Raw genomic sequence first — 14,104 nt, 5'->3', positions numbered from 1 at the left:
AAAGGGCAGAGAAAGAGGGGAGCGGGGCAGGAGGGATGGGCTGTGTGGAAATGGCAGGAGGCGAAACAGGGGTCACGACCTTCCCTCTAGACACTGTGAGCCCAGCAGGAGCCACATGGGAGCGTGTGGCCCAGAGCCAAGGGGGGCCAGGAGCAAGGCTAGGTCAGGTAACACAGCCTCGATGCTCGAATCTGGGGACACGGGCGACACGGTGTGTTCGGGCAGATGTGTAAGTGGCTGGTCCTGACCTTGACCTTCCGGGGCCCAGGCCCAGGTGGTCTGCCGTGTGCCGTGCGCCACGCAGGGCGGGCGGGGCACTTGGCCCTTCCCACAGGAAGCAGGGGATGGCCAAGTCAGAGGTTAATTCACATAATCCTCACGGGGACGTCTGTGAGACTCAGAGAAAAATGTAGAGCTCTCATGAAACGCTTCACGAGACAAAAATACCACAGCCCCCGACACGCGAGGCACGAGGACAGACAGGCAATGGGGATGGTCAGGAGCGCAAGCCCGCAGGTGTGAGGGAGGAACCGTCCGGTGCGTATGCGTGTCTGCGTATGTGTGCGCACACACACGTGTGCAGCGGAAGCCACGTTCCCAGTGGTGACGATCCCAGGTTCTGGAATCAAACTTGTGTTCAGACCCCAGCTCTGTCACTTAATAGGTGCGGGCCCTTGAGCAAGCAGTTCACCTCTCGGCCTCTGTCTCCGCATCTGTGAAATGGGGCAGCAGGAGGACGTGTCCCCTCCTCAGGGCTGCAGGGATTCAGCGGGGTGGTGCGCGAGGTGCTGGCATCTGCTCAGCACAGGAGGAGCGTCCAGTGGGGGGTGCTGAGGCCACCGGCCGCCGTGCGCTGAGGCAGGGCTGGACTTAGGCTCGGGCACGTGTTTTAGGGGAAGCATGCTCGGGGGGATCTGCAGTGGATAGAGTGGGGTAGTCCAGGGGCCGCGGCTGCGGGACTAGAAGTGGCTCTTCCCCTGGGAGTAAAGGTCTCGGACTCCTGTGCCCAAGAGGGAGAGGGAGGAGGGTCCAGGAGGAAGGTCAGAGTGGAGGGTGACAGCACCCACTGAAGGGTCCCACCCTTCCCCTGCGCAGCTTCCCCTCAGGGGAGGAGCATCAGCTCAAGGGCCTTCTGTCCCCTCTGACCCAGCTTCCCCCAGGAATCTCAGCACCAGCGGTGCCTCTCTCCCTGCATGGGACTGGGGGTGATGGTCCAGCCTTCCCAAAAGGGCGACCCGATGGGAGAGAGAAGCCAGGCTCCCAGGCACGCCCTACACCCCCAGTTCCTCACCTATGCACCGGGGACCCTGGTTGGGGCTCAGCCCAGGGCCTGATGTGGAAGCTAGACTGTGACACCATTGGGAGCGGCCGCCCTTGGCAATGGCCGTCCCCTCATCCATGAGGCGGGGTAGCAAAGACCTTGCAGAACCGCTACTGCAGGCCTGGCGATAGGAGCGCCCCACAGCCTGCGCCAGGCGGAGCCCTCCGAGGACAGACTGCCCACCCCCTTGGATCTTACAGACATGCCACGGCGGCACTGCAGGGGCTGGGTGCCCACTCCCACCCGCTGGCTGCTCTGATAAGGGCGCAGGGGATGATGCTCCCACGGCCCTGGGAGGGCAGCCCTTCTTCACACTGACCCAGTGGGCGAGGTGCTGGTTAGCAATTTCCCCATTTCACAGAGGAGAAAACTGAGGCCCCCCAAAACACACCCCACACCCAATGCACTCATAACACAGTCACCCCCTCGCGCTCACACACACACACACATACACACAGAGCCCACGTTCTTCTCCACCCTCCTACTCTCTACAGAGGATGGGGTGACCACGTTGCTGTGGCCGCCCCAGGGGCTTGGGAAACCCTGCCTGGGGACTCGGGGAGAGGGCGGCAGCGTGGCCAGGGCAGCAGGCCAGAGAGGATGCGAACCTGGGCTGGGATTTTCCCAGAGCCAAGTGCGTTCCTCTGCCTGGCGGCCTTGCGACAGGAAAACAGGTGGCTTCTGGTCTCACACAGCCTGCTCCCCGCCGCGGCGCTCGGTCGGCCCCTGGGGCTGTCGTTGGTGACCCAGCTTCCCCCAGGGAGAAAATCATCTTGGTTTTCAAGACTTCTGTGCAAGGGCCGAGGAAGCCCTCTCAGGGAGGGAGAAGGCGTCTTTCAGAGCTGGAGGCACCAGAAGCGCCGGCTACACAAAGCGGGCGCTTTTTGGTACCTGGCTTTTTCGGGGGCACCTTATGCACATGTCTCTTCCCAGCCAGGTACTCGGGGCCTTGTGCGCCCAGACGGGCCTGTCCTCACAGCTGTGAGCACCTGGGCCTCTCGGCTTGAACCTAGAAACGGGCCAGCTTCCTGACAGCGTTATAACCACACACTGGACCCTCACAGGCTGCAGCACACTCTGTCCCCTCCTGGCCTCGTACACCCACACAGGCCTGTCCCCTCACAGCCTGACACACACGGGCAGGCCTGTCTCCGCAGGACGTGGCTTCCAAGGTGCATCTGAGTCAGAAATGAGGCCTCATTAACTCAGTACAACTGTTTATGCCTCCATCCCCCCAGGAACTGGCCTCAGGGGCCAAGCCACCCAAACCAAACAGGCCTGGCCTCCCCAGAGAGCCCCGAGGACAGCGTGCTCCGCTGCGGTCCCACCCCCTTCCTGTCATTCTCCTCCGGGCCCCAGGCCTTCCCTGCACCTCCCTGATCAGTGCTGCCCAAGGGCGGGAATCCGGGAGGAAGGGCAGAGATGCCCGGAGAGAGGGAGAGGTAGGGAAGGGGGTCCGGGGGCCAGGATGTTGTGGGTCAAACCCCTGTCCCCCCTCTGAGGGCCCTGGCACCTTGGACAAGTGACTCCGATTCCCTCACATGCAAACGTCAACAACAGATCATTCAGTGAGCTGAGATGACGCTTAAAATACAGAGTCCAGCGCGGAGGGGGCGCTCCCGACGCGCTGTGACGGCCTGTGGACGCACAGAGCTGAGCTGAGGCCACGAGAGCAACGGGACCCCCAGGATGGAGACGGGCATCAAGAGCATCACACAGGTGTGTTACTCAGACTCTGCCTTGTTGAACATCACAACCCGAGGTAGATTCTAGAGCGGTGCTTCTCAAGTTTCTTTTCCATTATCATTCCCCTAAGGAGCCTTTTAAGATACCCGCCCCCAGCCCCTCCCCACACCTTGCCCTGATCCCTTTGAAACTAAATTCTAGACAGTAAGACTTTGTTGAGTAGGTTGAACTAGGAAGGCCACACACCACTGGAATAACTTAAGGTTTTTTAAGCCCCAAAATACCAATTTTGACCCCCTTGGAGGCAATATCACACCTGTGGAGAATGCCCTGGAGGTGTCAGCATAACTGGATAAAAACTCGATAAAGCAACAGGAACGCAGCATTTAAGAGCTAACATTCTTTAAAAATAGAAAAAGTATTCTCTATCTGCGCTGCGGCTACAACAGGGACGTATACGATGGTATAGGAGAAAAAGTGATAAACACAACATTTAGAAATTTTTAAAACTCAAGCTGAGGTTGTGGGGTTTCTAAAGTCCTTAATTTTGGATGTTCTATTGATTTCCCCCCCCCCTTGTAGTTAAAGATGGAGAAAAGAAAAGGAAAGAAAAAGAAAAACCCCAAACGGTTGGTGGTAAACACAGAGGAGAGAGTGGCTGTATCAGGGAGGAGAAGCAGGACACATCCCGAGTGGGCTGAAGAGGCCAAAGCTCAGGATCACACACAGCTGGATAAAGGAGGAGAAAGGGCAGCTCCACGAAGCTGTACTGAAATCCACTGTGTGACTATGGGCAAGTAACTAGACCTCTCTGAGCCTTGTCACTTGCTGAATGACAAGGAACAGGAAAGCCCCTGGCTGTGCCTTGTATATTGTAGGTACTCAGTAACCACATATGGATCAATGAACACTTGCTAGAATCTATGCGGACCACAAGATGAGTCACCTATAGAACCAGGATTCGAATCTGGGTCTCAACTCATTTCACCAGCAGGCAGTACCTCAGAAACACCTTATGTTTCTTTGCCATTTTACAAGGAAGGAGAGCGCGCCTCCCTCCAATCTCATCAAAACCGAGTGGCAAAGAGCCACAGAAATGAAATCAGGTCGGTGATACTGAAATATCACTGCCACCTGGTGGCAGCATACCTAAATTATGGGGGGGGGGGTGTCCAAAGGGAAAAACTGCTAGCATCTTACACATGCCTAAAACACAAGCAGATATCGAAACAGTGAGAACAAAGGTCACCCTCCTTCACCTGGCAAAAGGGCCACTCACTGCTGAGCATCTGCTGATTCCTTGATATCCTGATCTGAGTTTCCGCGATGCTTGCTTTCCTTTCTTTTTTTTTTTTGCGGTACGCGGGCCTCTCACTGTTGTGGCCTCTCCCGTTGCGGAGCACAGGCTCCGGACGCGCAGGCTCAGTGGCCACGGCTCACGGGCCCAGCCGCTCCGCGGCATGTGGGATCTTCCCGGACCGGGGCACGAACCCGCGTCCCCTGCATCGGCAGGCGGACTCTCAACCACTGCGCCACCAGGGAAGCCCTCTTTTCTTTTTAAAAATTCAACTGATTAGATTTAACAACCATACACAAACCAAACACCACCAAAATTGAGTGCAGATATCCAGGTCTTTATGAGAACTGCTAGAAGTCCAGGGATCCCCAGTTCTGTACTTGCTCAATCAATTGTCTGAACCCCACATGCAATCCTTGACGTCTGAATGTGTACATTTCAAGCTTGTCACTCTTAAATCATCCTGCTGGCTGTCACTGATCTCCCGAAATCTGGCTTTCTATGCCCACCATCTTAGTCATCCCTTGTAGCTGCATAATATTCACACATTTCACAAGCACTGCCTTTTAGGTGTTCCCAGAGATTCCCGAAAATGGTTGAAGAAAATGTGGACCAGGGCAAGGAGGAAAGCAGAGCTCTGTGGTTTCCACTAAAGACCACCTCTTCCTTGACACTGATCTCGGCCACCTTTTCCAAGAGGCGTTTCCCCAAACTGTCAAGTAGGCGGTATGTCTCCAAGTACTTCCTGCCCCACCCTGACCTAAGAAAAAGCAAAGCAATCACTTACTGAGGACTCCCAAGGAAAACACGCATGAACGACAGAAGAGGGAAGCCTCTAAGTAACCACTGTCCGTGGCAGTGAAGCGGCCTTTCCTGCAGGGCCCCCACTGCCCCGTGCCTCTATTCCTCCCTCCCTCTAGACTGCTCCGGCATTTACCTCCCCGGTGGCCCCTGGCAGGTCCTGATGGATGTCCTGCCTGTCCCGGGACACATCTGGCGGCAGAGAGCCAGGCCTTAGGGACGATGTCCCTGCAGAAATCAAGCTCTCTGCAGCACCTGCAGACTCCAAGCAGGCACGTGCCACTTGCCTGCTTAGCTGTCACCCGGGGCCTTCTGCCTGCGTCCAGAAACGGCAAAAACCTGGGCCTGAACACTGCCCCAGGCCCTTACCAGCTATGGGAGTTGGGCTCCGGTCTGGCCTCGCCTTCCCTGTATAAAAAATGGGAGCAATGACAACAAGCCACCTTACGAGGCTGCCGCAAGGGTGCAATAGGCGTGATGGGCCAGCCTCATGCTCCAGGCACACAGTAGGTGCTCAGTAAATGCTAGTCCTTTCCCTTTGCGGCCCCCACTTGGAGACTCCTGTTCAGCCTCTGAGATGGCCACGCTGGCACAAAGGAGAGGACCTGCAGCTGTCGGGGAAAGGAGGGGAGTGGCCCTCTTTGGGACCAGGAATGTAATTTTCCGGGGTTGTATTTCTGTCCTCCGCCCAGCTGTGACGAGAGCCCCTCCAGAGGCACGAGAAGAATTCTAAGTGTCCCTTTGGTCATCCCAACACGGCACATGGTCTCAAACCCTGTCCAGGGCCAGCTGCTCGTCCCCCACCGCGCTCCAGATTACAGTAAAGATGACAGCTCAGGACAGGCACCGGTCATCCTAGCCATACCCTGCTGGCTCTGCGAGCCCGTGGGCCTGTCACGCCTTGTTCTAAACTAAAAGGTCAGAAGGCAGGAGAGATGGGGGGCAGGGTGCGAAGGTCCTGAGCCACGGAGCAGAACGCGGACTCCCCAGGGGGCTGGGAGGACCCTTCTCATAAATCTGGCCCCTGGGTCTTGAAGGTGACCAGTCGGGAGCTCATTCACCCTGTGTATTAGAAGGCCGGGGACCGTGCTATGCAGAGCTAGAACTGGGAAATTAGGGCCAAAGGAAGTGAAGCCTCTGGAAATACGGTTGGGCTTCTGCACCTCTGATAAATTTACCTCTGCTGGCGCCTTCGGAAGTTCCTTTCAACCCATCACCTCGAGCCCCTCAGATGAGCCCCTGTCCTGAGATCAAGCAGGCACCACACGATAAGGCTCCTGGGCAAAGTCAAGGGCCAGCCGGGCACGAGCACAGTGTCACCATCGCAAGGGGGAAAGGTATCAACCATCCAAGAGGGAGGTGGGGGGCTTCCACACAGTGGAGCAAAGCCCCTGGGCTGAGCCTCCCAGAAGGCAGGAGACCTCTGCCCTCACGTCTCTGGCTGGCAGACCAGCTCCTCCAACAAGCAAGCGAGTCAGGACTTACCTTCCACTGCAGAGAATGGAACCACTGGTCTCGCAGGTAGCTGTTGGCAGCCTGCAACGAGAAGAACAGGACAGCAAGGTCAAGTCGCTGGCTCGCGGCATTTCAGAGCATTTTACAGGCCAGCATGAGAGCCCCAGCCGGCTCTGTCCTGCAGGCTCTGCCCCGTGGCCCTGCAGAGCCTTCCCAGGCATGCACCAAGCTGAACCCCTTGTGTGTAAAACCAGGCCGGAAGTGGTCACCTGGGGGACTTGTCTGAAATAGACATTGCTGCCATCGGGCACTTATTCTGCTGGGTAGACACTGGTGCCTGGAAGAGCTTAAACTGTACACATATCTCAACTCATCCGGGATCAGAGAAGGGGCCAGGATGCGTGGGGAAGAGGCGTGTAGGGAGATGAGGATGATAATGTAGCTGCCTGGGTGCTCCCCAAGCCCTGCTCCAGGCACCGGGCCTTTGTTATCCACGTAATCTGTCATCAGCCCTCACGACAGCCCTATGAGGTGGGCAACACTGCGTCTGTTTCACAAAGGGAAAAACTGAGACCCCGAGCTCTCACGTCAACTGACCGCACTTAAACCCAGAGCACGGCTTCCAAGCCTGCGGGTTTAACCACTGCACCTCCTGCCAACTGCACAAAGCCATGGTAGAGAGCACCCAGCCTTGACCTCGGGCAGAACTACATTTCAAAGCACCGCGCAGGGAGCCAGGCCTTCCCTGATCCACACCACACCCGTTCAGAGACCTCGGGCCGCTCAGCCTCACGCTGCTCTCACCCCCGGTTCTAGCAGATTTGCTGATGGCAAAAGCAGGATTTTCGGCACGTCTGACAGGCCCTAGACGGAGCACTAAGCCCCACGCGTGGACTGGCTCATCCAGTCCTCGCCGGTCAGTGCTGGGAAGCTGGCACTGTCAGCACCATTATCCCCATGGTACAGATGAGGAAACCGAGGCTCGGGAGGTTAAACTCTCCCACGGGCTCACAGGCAGTAGGTGTGGGGCAGGGCCTGAACCGGCGGTCTGACTCATGCTGAAACCACAGTGTGACGGCGTTTCAAGTTTGCTGCTGGCCACCCCCAAGGCAAAAATGCAGCGTCTGTTCCCTGCCTGACCCCGCAGCTCCCTGTTTCGAGTTGCGGTGACCCTGATGGGCAAGGGGCTCTGACAGGGCCGGAGCCTCGCCCCAAGCAGGAATGCCCATCTTCTTTTCCTGAGCCACACAGGTGTACACGTGCACGCACGCACAGCGTGTGCAACTTGGGGTCACCCTCGTTCAAGGAGATCCAGGTCTTGCAGATGACCTCCCCCCACTCCCGCCAAATCATCGACGAAATGTCAGCAGCTCGCCCGGGGCAGAGTTTGGGCAAATCTCTGGGCCAGAACGAATGAACCAGTTCAGTGGCCTGTGCAGCCGGGAATCAGGCTCCCGTGAGCAAAGCTCGGAGACTCATTGCAAACCCTGAACAGATCCACTCCAGCACCTGGAGGCAAGGTGAGTTTGTCTTTCTGCCCCGCGTGAGGAGCAGGCTGGGGGACACCCTCTGTGTGATGCAGGAACATCTGCAGCAGCTGAGTCTCCAGCAGACCCGGGTTCAAGCCCCCATTCTGCCCTGGTGTGACCTGGAGCAAGTTCCCTGATGATGCAGAGCCCGTGACACCTGACAGGGGCAGCAGAGGCTGAAGGGGAGTCCACCACGGGGACCAGAAGCCCCCCTCTGGAGGGTCCGTGCCTGGGTCACCTCCTGTCAGTGCTGACCTAGCTGTGCTCTCAGGACAATTCTTGTTCATTAGGGTGACAAAATACATCCCACACTCAGGAGTAGCGGTGCAGATACCAAATGATGAGATAATCCGTGTAAAACGCTTACTCAGCGCGGCGCCAGGCATGTGCAAACACTACCAGCAGCAGGGAGCCGGCAGCAGCACGGCCAGCGCTGTGCTGATAAATGCGTCACAACAGGCTCTCCTGGATAAAAAGCCCCGGGCACAGTGTGCCTGGGGCCTTCCGTGAATGATGGCATTGGGCCGGTTCCATGCTACCAGGGGCCGTCCCTGGACCAGAGCTGAGAAGAGCTGACCCCGATCGGCTCTTGGGTGCTGGTACAAGCCGGTATGAGCTGGCTGCAGCATGCTTCTGGTCTGCAACCATCTGTCTGCTTTTTAACACACCGACGTAGCCAGAGAGAGGGGAGGTGTGGTAGGTTGAATGAGGGGCCTCCGAAGACTGTCCATGTCCTAATACCCTGGGAATGCGTTACTTTAGGTGCAAAGGGACTTTGCAGATGTCATTAAGTGAAGAACCCCGAGACGGGGAGATGATTCTGGAATCTCTGGGTGAACCAATGTCATCACAAGGGTCTATAGAACAGACAGGCAGGAGGTCAGAGAGTCAGAGAGGGAAGTAGAGGTTGGAATGATGTGGCCATGAGCCCAGGGATGTAGGCGGCCTCTAGAAGCTGGAAATGGCAAGGAAATGGATTCTTCCCTAGAGTTTCAGAAGGAACCAGCCCTGCGCATACCTTGATTTTAGCCCAGTGGGACCTGTGTTGGATTCGGCCCTTCACAATAGTCAGATAACAAATGTGTGTTGTTTTTGTGGTAAATTTGTGGTAACTTGCCACGGTAGCAGTAGGAAATGAATACAGGAGGCATGGCCAGGTTGGTTTAGTGCTGACGTGGATCACTGCATTGGTTCTGAGGGTCCACGGGGGGCCCAGACAGTGCCCACAAGGCGTCACTGGCTGGACTGAAAGACCGAGAGAAGACACAAAGGAAGAGAGAGGAGACAGCAGAGGAGAGGGAAGTGGAGAAGGAGCGGGGGAAGAAGACCCATGTTCTCCCTCTTCTGTGCCCATTGGGCAACTCAGCATGCTGCCCTGCCGACACGAGTGACCCGTGTGTGACCCCCGTGTGACCATCACTGTATCCCCAGGGCCTGGGGCATGAGGTGCCTGAGAGAGACCTGCTGAAGGAATGAACAAATGAATGAACGAGAGGACTGTAAACTCCCTGAGGGCAGGGTCTCATTTCCAACTCCCTCACTCTGATTAGCGTGGCCAGTAGTACCATCAGGGCTGGTTGCACAAGAACGAATGAACACAAACAAACAATGCAAGAAACAGGAGGGCAATGGTAGTAAGTGGTGGATGCTGACTCCTTTCTCTGCCTCGGCAATCCAGTCCAACACAGACCAGTCTTCCCCACAACCAGGTCCAGCCCTTCCCATTCTGGGGCCTCTCCAGTGTGAGTCCCGGTTAAAGATCTTTTTTTTTGTTTTTTTGGCCATGCCACGCGGCTTGTGGGATCTCAGTTCCCTGACCAGGGATTGAACCTGGGCCACGGCAGTGAAAGCCCAGAAGGCTAACCTAAGGGCTAGGCCAGCAGGGGACTAAAGATCTTTAAATGGGCCTCCTGGCCCCTCCCTTGGCCATGTGTGAGCAGGTGATCTGACTGGGCAATCAGAAGCTCCTGCTGGGACTCTGGGTCTCGAGCAAGTGATGTCGAGATGGGTGGTGGGGGGCTGACAATTCTTTATGAAGCAAGGGCTGTGTCTTCCTTTAAAGATGGTTACTGGGCTGGGACACGGCTCCCACACCGGCCTCGGCTCTCCAGGATCCCGCCAGTCCTTCTAGTATATTTCCCTTCCCGCTCGCGATAGCCTGAGTCCACCTCTGCTGCTTGCGTCTTGGAGTCCTGATGGGTCCCCACGGCCCCGCCGGATCCGTTTTTCCCTGCAGCTGTCTCTCCAGAAGGAGCCAGCCAGCTCCCAGAGACACAGCTTCTCCCAGTTACACTGTGAGCCCTCCTGGCACCGCCAGGTCCCAGGGCTCACACGCCAGATGGTTCTGGCCCTGCCCAGAGCTCATTCAATGTGCCCAGCTCGCTGCTGAGCAGGGACAGCTCCAGAGATTTCCTCTCCTGCCCCGTGTCCGGTCCAGCCTTGTCCTGGTCTCACTTGGGTCTGTGTGCCCCGCCTTTCACAGCTGTCTCACTGTCTGGAGGGGAGGAGAATTTCTTCAGGGACATGAACCACCATCTCACCTGCCCTTTGTCATCTCCCCTCTCAGCCTAACCTTTCAGGCAGGACAACCTGCGTTTTCCAAGTCTTTGATCATGTGGGAGAGTGCGTGCAAACTCCCATCTCACAGATGAGGAAATCGAGTCTCAGAGCAGGTGGAGGGCCCTGCAGCCCGCGCAAGAGTCCGACCCAGCCCTGCCCTGACCACACCATCGCCCCCATGCCCACCGTTCTTCGAGGGCGCTCGCCCACTTTTCTCTGCTTTTGAAACCCCTTGCCCTCCCCGAGGCCCTGGCCAGGTCCACCCTCCCTCCCCTGCTTCCCAGCTCTTAGAGCCCTTACCCTGCTCACGCCCCCTGCCGGTTATCTGTCCTGCCCACAGGATTAGGAAAGGAGGCAGGATCCAGTGGGATTAAGTGCTGCCTCCGCAGTGAGTCTGGTGTTAAAGAGTCCGCTGAGTGAATTAATTTCAGGCGAGGCAAAGCACAAGAAGCCTGCTGGGGAAGGGTGACGCCACCCAGCTTCCCGAGCCACCTTCCCTGGGAGGCAGAGACACCCAATGTCTCCCGTCCACCCGCGGGCTCATTCCTTCCAACTCCACTGGGAGGGGAGGCGGCCACGGTCCCCTCTTCCGCTGCAGGCTTGCTGCACTTTGGAGGAAGACAGAGGCCTTGGCCGTGTTCGTCCACTGTAACAAACGGCTCTTTGATTCAGAGGTTCAAAGGGATTTCAAGGATCACCCAGACCAGGGCTACTGGGTCTTTTGGGGGTTTATGGGAACCTGAAACCCTTTGAGAGCCTGACACAAGCTGTGGACTCGCACCCAAGTAACGTGCACATGTGTACAACCCCCCCCCCCACCCCACACACAATTGTGCAAGCAGTTTCAGAACACACCACGGACCAAAGGGTAAGGACCCGACTCTGACCCAACCTTTTCCTCTCCAGCCTTGTTTCTGATGAGGAAACCAAGACCCAGACTTGCTGTGGTCTCATCGTGTCCTCCCCCAACGTCTCCAGCTCTCCTTCGGGCACGAGGTAGGAATGCACAGCCATGGGACTTGTGTCACTTCCGGTGGAAGCCTTGACGAGCCAGCGCACGACTGAGGAGGTCCCTTCCCCCTGCCCTGCTGACCAGAAAGACTGCAGATGGAGCGTGCTCCCAGCCGACCCATGATGGACATGCAGCAGGAGTGAGAAATAATCCTTTGCTGTTTGAAGCCACTTAGAATTCAGGGCTGCTTGTCACTGCAGCATAACCTAGCATAACCTGGCTTGCTTTGTTTCAGTCTGGCTTTCACACAGTGTGGACAACCCTTCACCCCCTCCCTCAATGCCTGCTGAACTGTTCACCTTTCGTGTCTCACCTGAAATGGCAATTCTCTGGAATGCCTGTCTGAGTGGTGCCTTCCCCCTCGCCACCCTTGACCACATCAGGTGATGACGCCTCATTGAACAGGTCACACTGCCCTGTGATCGCTTGTCTCGCTGTTTTTCTTCCTTTCCAGCCTGTGGGCCCTGTGAGGTCGGGGACCCTGTCTGACTTATTCAACACTGTGTCCGTAAAACTCAGATAAATGTTTGCTAAATGGAAGTTTGGCTGACTTGTTGAATGAATGAATGAATGAATGAATGACTGGATGGATACATGGATAAATGGATAGGTGGATGGACAGATGGGTGAACGGACTGATGGATAAATGGATGGGTAGGTGAATAGATGGCTGGCTGGCTGAAGCATCGGTATACCCATTCTGTTCACTGAAGCACATTTCATGTGCAGTAAACTTCAAAAGAACTGTCCAGCCTCGATACCCTCTCTTCCCCATGTCATATTTGACGAGGGCTCTAGAAATAATCAAGGCAGTCTTTTCCTGAACACCTACTGTGCACCAGGCGTAGTGTTTAAGGATTTTACATGTAATATCGCTGATGCTCACGGCACCCAAGGAGACAGGTATTATGGGTCCGGTTTCCAGATAAATTGCCAGCCCAGAGAGGTTATCCTGCTGCCCAAGGTTACAAAGGTAGAGAGAGCATGGTAGAGCTGGGCTGGGCCTCCGGTTGGGCTGAGCCCACAGCCTGCTCTCTCTGCAGCTGGGCTCCCAGGAACTGGGCTGGGGAATCTGAAAGCGCCGTGCTGATGAACAGGAAGGCTCCAATCACCAGGAGGCCCCGCACCGCCAACAAGAGGGTAGGCCAGAAGTTTCCTCCAGAAGAGGGGAGGCAACCTGTGGTGTGGCCACCGCATCCTCACAGCTGCGTCCCCTCTCGATGACGGAACCAGAGAGGATGCGACATCCCAGAGGGAATGGGTTCATCCTGCTCCTTCCTTTGGCTTGTCTAGTTTCGAAGAAGGATAGGGGCTGCTGAGGGACGTCCGGAATCCCAGCACAGGCATCTCTAAGTGCCTTCCAGGGGAATGGAGAGCGCACTGGGCTGTGCCCGGCCTGGGGGACAGAGTGAGTTTCCGTGGAGTCACCACACTGACGTGTGAAGGGCTGAGCCTGGATGACCCGGCCCCACAGGACACAGGGCCCACCTCTGAGTCCTGAGGGTCACTCAGCGGAGCCCGGATCCAAGCCTGGGAAAGACCCCTGGAAGCAGGCAGGCCTGCTCGGGCAGGCGCCGACCTCTCCCAGTGATAAAGCTTTCGAATACCGAAAGGGCCTCGTTCCAGGCAAATTCTGCCTAATTTCCTCTTCGAAAGTTGCCAAGTTCTCCCTCATTGTTGTATTGTCTCGAGAGGTGAGATAAACAGTCAAGGGTGCACCGTGGGTGGGTGAGCGTTCCCAGGTTCGCCTTCCCCGGCCCAGCTTCTTAGGGAAAAAACAGCACGTGCTTTTCAGGCCGGAAAGGTCTTTCTCTCTGGCTTCCAGTAAGAAGGGCACCCGCCCTGTCCCTGCCCCTGCTGCCAGCGTTTGGGATCAACAGTTGCCTGGTCTCCTGAGGGGCTTTCGGGAATGTCAGGGAGAAGAGCGGGTCTTGGAAGCCGTTCCAGAAAGCAGCAGCAGCAGAAGCTCGTGGGAAAAGGGGGGCGGGCGGGCCCCCTTGCTCTTGTCCCGCCCAAAAGCTTGTTTTTCCGAACAGTGGCCTCTGTCCGCTTCTCATCAATGGGTGGAAACCCATCTGGGAGGCAGAACTCCCCGGAAGGTGACGTGCCGCCACCCAGTTCTTGAATCCCCGCTCGCTCCCCGACCCCGCAGGCGTGCAAGGAGCACCCCGCAGGATGCTTTCACGGCACTGTTTATGTACTTGTGGAGATACTCCTCACGGCGAAATGCCAGCCGAAAGGGCATTAAGGGAAGAAGGAAGATAAATAGGTCCTTTCCGCCCCCGGGGAGTCTAATAACATGGCATATTAGGGAGCTCACGATGAAACACCACAAAGCATCCAGAAACACACCGATTGGACCCCGGCTGGAAGAAGGCTGGCGCCTTTGCCTGGTGACTCGACCTGCTGGCGTGTTGCTCGGTGTCTCTGAGCAGAGTGGGGGA

General features: G+C 56.7%; 1 protein-coding gene across 2 annotated transcripts in view; it reads right to left on the bottom strand.

Annotated features, from left to right (window-relative positions):
* The window catches only part of CMIP (c-Maf inducing protein), a 234,789-nt gene that overhangs the window by 71,609 nt on the left and 149,076 nt on the right, over window positions 1-14,104 (bottom strand). For both annotated transcript variants that reach the window (XM_060000022.1, XM_060000023.1), the window contains exon 3: window positions 6,591-6,641. In XM_060000022.1, coding sequence (XP_059856005.1) covers window positions 6,591-6,641 — 51 coding nt within the window. The remainder of the gene's footprint in view (window positions 1-6,590; window positions 6,642-14,104) is intronic.

Source organism: Delphinus delphis, chromosome 20, assembly GCF_949987515.2.
Source record: "Delphinus delphis chromosome 20, mDelDel1.2, whole genome shotgun sequence".
In the NCBI taxonomy this organism is placed as follows: domain Eukaryota; kingdom Metazoa; phylum Chordata; class Mammalia; order Artiodactyla; family Delphinidae; genus Delphinus; species Delphinus delphis.
This window is presented reverse-complemented; position numbering and strand designations above follow the sequence as displayed.